Source organism: Pterocles gutturalis, unplaced genomic scaffold, assembly GCF_000699245.1.
Source record: "Pterocles gutturalis isolate BGI_N339 unplaced genomic scaffold, ASM69924v1 scaffold19497, whole genome shotgun sequence".
In the NCBI taxonomy this organism is placed as follows: Eukaryota; Metazoa; Chordata; class Aves; order Pterocliformes; family Pteroclidae; genus Pterocles; species Pterocles gutturalis.
The window spans coordinates 11,836-17,166 of NW_010115868.1; the positions used below are offsets into that span (position 1 = coordinate 11,836).

The 5,331-nt window shown below is 47.9% G+C and overlaps 1 protein-coding gene across 1 annotated transcript in view; it reads left to right on the plus strand.

Moving 5' to 3' along the window:
- Positions 1–4,028, plus strand: part of LOC104463134 (butyrophilin subfamily 1 member A1-like) — a 7,946-nt gene extending 3,918 nt beyond the window's left edge. The window contains 3 exon segments of the mRNA XM_010075347.1: positions 2,541–2,561; positions 3,032–3,064; positions 3,511–4,028. Of these exon segments, the coding sequence (XP_010073649.1) occupies positions 2,541–2,561; positions 3,032–3,064; positions 3,511–4,028 (572 nt within the window).
- The last annotated feature ends 1,303 nt before the right edge of the window (positions 4,029–5,331 follow it).

Consider the following 5,331-nt stretch of genomic DNA (forward strand, 5'->3'; position numbering starts at 1 on the left):
CAGAAATCCTCTATTTCGTACCAAAAGGAGATGGAGGCAGTGGTTTCAGGCACCGCAGCACGTCCAGACCCCGTGGCCGTTCTGCCGTGCAAGTGGCTGTAACTTCTGCTGGGGTTTAATCTGCGCTCTTTGGAATAAGTGACTTTTTAAAAAAGATATTTAGATTTCTTTTTTTCTTTCAAAGGAAAGCAAGAGAAAAAAATAGGTAAGCTATACTTTCCATTTTCCAGAAATTGGAGAATTCCCTCAAATGGAAGAATTCATGTGGCACATTTCTGGGGGATGTGGGGAGGGGAATGGTTTGGCTAGTGGCTATAGAAAATTGTGAAATTAATTTATGAGAAGATAAAATTATGAAATGATGTTGTAATTTTAAGGAAGATCATAGCAGAACCAAAGAAGGGGTGAACCACTGTTGTACCAACAGCGAACTTTACTTTTCAAAGGGCTGTCAAGGTTCTTCCCAAAGCTGGAGGAAGACTTGGGGTAGCACATTTCATTTTGTGGGGGCCTCAGCTTTGCCTCAGCACTAAAAACCAACGGGGCCAGCATGGTTAGGTAGCACTGAAGGAGAAATTTAACCCCATACTCCTCCCTTGGTGATGCAAACCTGCCCTTTTGCTGCCCGGAGATGGAGCCCTTGCTCTGGTCTCCAGCAACACAGCACTGGCCTCTTCCCAAGGTGGGTTCAGGGAGAGTGGGCAAGATCTCCTAAAGTCTTGAGAAGAAAGTTCTTGAGGAGCTCCTGGGCTGAAGCTTCTCCATTGTGAGCAATTTTAACCTCCTTCCCACCCCAACATGTGTATCGGTGAAAAAGGGTTTGGCTTTGGTGGTGATACTCTTTTCTGCTTTTGGTTTTCAGCGATGCAAGAGGCAGCACTGCGTAAGTCCCGCTCCCCATCTTCCTGGTGAAATCCTTGGTGAAAACGTTCTGACTTTTTTATTCATCCTCTCATTCTGTCCCAATGTTCTTTTTAGGCAGATACTTTACTCCCCCCTCCCTTGACCCCCTGGTAATACGAAAATTCACTCTGAAAAGCCATTAGGATTTTTTTCCCTGAGTGGATGTCAATGCTTTTTTAACACCGTCAATTTAAGTAGTGAAATCATACCAAAAAGTTACTGGGCTTTAGGGGGAGATTACAGAAACCTAAGCTGTTGAGAATTTTCTTATAAAAATGTAGATTGCTTGATTACCAAGTGTCCTGGGTTCAGCTGGGATAGGGTTAATTTTCACAAGGAGCTGGAAGGGGGCACAGCGAGAGCAGCTGACCCGAGCTAGCCCAGGGGATATTCGATACCACGCTCGGTATATAACTGGGAGAACTGGCCGGGGGAGGGGAGGTATTTGTGGCTCCAAGTGGGCTGAGCATCAGGTTCTGGGTGGTGAGCAATGGTATTGTGCATCACGTGTTATAATATATATTAGTATTATACTATACTAATTGTATTATACTATACTAATAAGGTATTACATAAACTAGTATCTTATTTGTATTACTGTTATCATTATTATTTCTTCTCTTCTTGTGTTGGACTTTAAAAGTGTCTTTATCTCAAGTCATTAGGTTTTATCTTTTGTTCTTCCAATTCTCCTTCCCATCTCCCTGGTGAGGAGAGGAGTGAGTGAGCAGCTGCGTGGTGCTTTCATTGCTGCCAGGGCCTAAACCACAACACCAAGAAATTTTTTTTTTTTTTTAAAAAAACCCAAACAACAAACCAACGCTTGAGGAGGGCATGTATTTTTGTTTGGTTTTTTTGCTTGCTTGTAGCTCATGGAATTGCCATGAGATAGTTCTTTGGCTATTAAAAATGCTAAATTGGTGCCAATGCAGATTGATGAGGAAAATAAATACAGGTCAGCTCACTCAGGAATCCTGAGTGCCCTTGCAATCAGAGTACAATCAGCACATCTGCCGCCTTCATCACAGCCTCTCCTCACCTCCCTCACTTGGGATCCCAGGGAAGGAACTGTGTCAGAAAGTAACCCGTGTGTTTCTGTTTGTTGTTCAGGGGAACATAATGCAGAAATTGGTGAGTCTTCTCTTCCTCTTACAACGGAGTTTTCACAGAGTCTGTATAGGGTGGTGTTTTTTTTTTTTTCTTTTTCACTTTTCAAGTGGGAAGTGAACTAAAATGTGGTTGGGTCTTGGGAGAAAGGGAGAGAGTGAATTTGAGAATAAAAAATTGAAGGTCATTGAAGATGGTGTGTAGGGTTGGGGATGGATGACTGCAGTGGCAGCACAGGCAGGGTGACAGTGCCCCACGCACGCTCGCTGCTGGCACGGTGATTTGGTGGAAATGCTGTGTTGCAGGTCCCCTTGTAGGCAAGGGACATCCCAGAGGCCTTTTCCTGCCTGAGTTGAGCAGGAAAACCTGCACCATCGCCTGCAGAGCAGAGCTTCAGGCCTGGGGTGGGAGAGGGCTTTGCATTGCCAAGCGTTGGCAGAAACCCACCTTCCTGCAATGTCATTATGGGAGAGGTTATATACCAACCAAGATCCCACAACCCATTTGTGCTGTTTTATCTTGTTTTTCAGAAAAGCAAGCTGAAGAACTTGGTGAGTATCGTTCCCCTTCCTATGTGGGAGACTTTCAAGTGGGGCCATTTTCTCATCTGTGTTTTGCACTGTGCCCTGGTTTTGGTTTTCCTTTTGGGAAAGGAAGAGGTAGCAGATACTGAGCTCATCTCAGAAATGTTCTTTTCGTTTGGTCTCTATGCCCTGTAATCCTTCTATATTGAGAAGAAAATGCTCTCAGTTTTCACAGAAAGTACTAACAGCCCATAAGTACGCATCTGAATCAGGACAGGCAGCATGATTACATTTGTGGAAGATGGATGGGGCCCTTTCATGTAGCTAGACATTGAAGTTCTGAAGCTACACGCTGTGAGATGACTTTCATAAATACAGCACCAATTCAGAAAATGGGCAGCTATGCTGGCATATCATTATCCTGAGCTAGTCCAGTACAAGTGTGTTCAGATTACCTCTCATCCGTGGTTGTGTTTTTTTTTTTTTTTTTTTTAAAGCATGGAGAAGATACGCAGTTCCTATAGAAGAAGGTAATTAAAGTTTGGTCTTTCAGGGTGCTGAATCATCTTCCCTGCTTTAATCTCCCTTCCTGGTTGTTCCCTTCTTGCAGTGATGCTGGTGGGACCAGGGATGCTTCTGTCAACCCTGGCTTTACAGGAGGAAGTGTAACACTCAGTCCCCTTGTTTGTTTGGTGCGTGTCCCAGTTTCAGGTGAATCTGGAGAGTCCTACTCCTCAGTGAGCAGTGCTGGCTGTGTTTAGAGACATGGGGACTTTTTCAGCCTGGAGGTCTGCTGACAATCCTCTTCGCTCTCTGCTTGATGTCATATCCCTGCTACACTTTCTGTTCCTTGCACCTTGTACAGCTTCCCGTGCCACAGTCTGCCAGCTGTTGCCTGTGCCCTTTTGCTTTTTCCTTGTCCTTAAAGATCTCTCCTGGGGTGAGCTCTGATGTGTTGACTCCATCTCTCCTGCAGCAACGGTGGTTCTGGATCCGGACACGGCCCACAGTGACCTTGTCCTGTCTGATGACTGCAGAAGTGTGAAACGAGAAGACAGGCGGCAGGACCTGGCTGACATTCCCGAGAGATTTAACCCATGGCGCTGCGTGCTGGGCTGCAAAGGCTTCACCTCGGGGAGATACTACTGGGAGGTGGAGGTGGAGGATGGAGGAGGATGGACTGTGGGGGTCTGTAGGGAAGATGTGAAAAGGAAGGGTGACCTGGAGTTTAAACCAGAGGAGGGCATCTGGGCAGTGGGGCAGTGGGCAGGGCAGTTCCGAGCTCTCACATCCCCTAATCACACTCTCCTTCCTGAAATCCAGGTTCCCAAGTGGATCCGGGTCTCTCTGGATTATGAAGAGGGACGGGTGGCATTTTTCAGTGTTGATGAGGAGATTCCCATCTTCACATTTCCACTGGCAACATTTCAGGGGATAAGAGTCCACCCTTGGGTCTGGCTGGGTCCTGGGACATGGCTCAAAATGTGGCCCTGATGAAGGGGAGGGAGTAAGGCTTTTTTAGGGAACCTCATTGGTTCAGAATCTCAGATTTCTGTTGGAAGGAACTTGTAGAGGTTTCTGTTGCAAACACCTGCTCACAGCAGGGCTAACCTCAACACTGTCTGAGGTGTCTTTGGACTTTGTTCAGCTCCACTGCAAGGGTGGAGATCTTTTTGCCTCTCTGGACATCTGTCCCAGTGATGCACCTATCTCAAGGGGAAGAATGAGCCCTCTGTGTTTGGTCAGAGTTTCAAAGAATTATGAACTCATAGAACGGTTTGGGTGGGAAGGGACCTTAAAGCCCACCCAGTGCCACCCCCTGCCATGGGCAGGGACACCTCCCCCTAGCCCAGGTTGCCCAAAGCCTCATCCAGCCTGGCCTTGAACCCCTCCAGGGATGGGGCATCCACAGCTTCTCTGGGCACCCTGGGCCACTGCCTCACCCCCCGCACAGGAAAACATTTCTTCCTCACATCTCATCTCCATCTCCCCTCTTGCAGCTTCAAACCGTTCCCCCTCGGCCTGTCCCTGCACCCCCTGATCCAGAGCCCCCCCAGCTCTCCTGGAGCTCCCTTTCAGCACTGGGAGGTGCTGGAAGGTCTCCCCGGAGCCTTCTCTTCTCCAGGCTGCACACCCCCAACTCTCTCAGCCTGTCCTCGCACGGGAGCTGCTCCAGCCTCAGACCATCTCCGTGGCTCTGGAGTCGCTCATTTCCCCAGTGGCAACCCGCGACTGTTGCATTTCATCCTTGCTCTTTACCTGTTGAAAACACTTCCACTGAAAAGACACCCCCTCAACAGGGATTACTTTTTAAATGTACAAAATAAAGTTACTCCAGCGGGAGTTGTCTGTGTGTGTGTCAGCACCAAATGTCTGTGTTTGAGGCATTGTCTCCCCCTCCTTTTAGGCTGTGGGGAGTTGCAAGCACTTTGGAGAAGATGGTTCACCACATCCTGCAGGAGACGACGCAGGCACGTTGGTGGGATCGGTCCATGACTGTGCTTATCCCCACGCCTTCTTGCAGCACATTCCCAGGTGGCAAACTCGTCTATGACTTGGAGATACCTAACACTGTGAGATGGATCCCACCTCCCACTCATTCTGGGGGAGGAAAAGCCGCTTTTGCTGACAGTGCTGAGGAGCCTGAAGCAGGCTTACAATGTCCTATGTGGGCTGAAATGAAGCTGGAGAAACCAAAAATTCATATGAAGGAGTGCACCTTGTATTGAGGTGTGGTTTTGGGCAACTGCAGATTGCTTTGCTGTAGTTGGAAACTGCCACCAGCAGCAGTGGACCT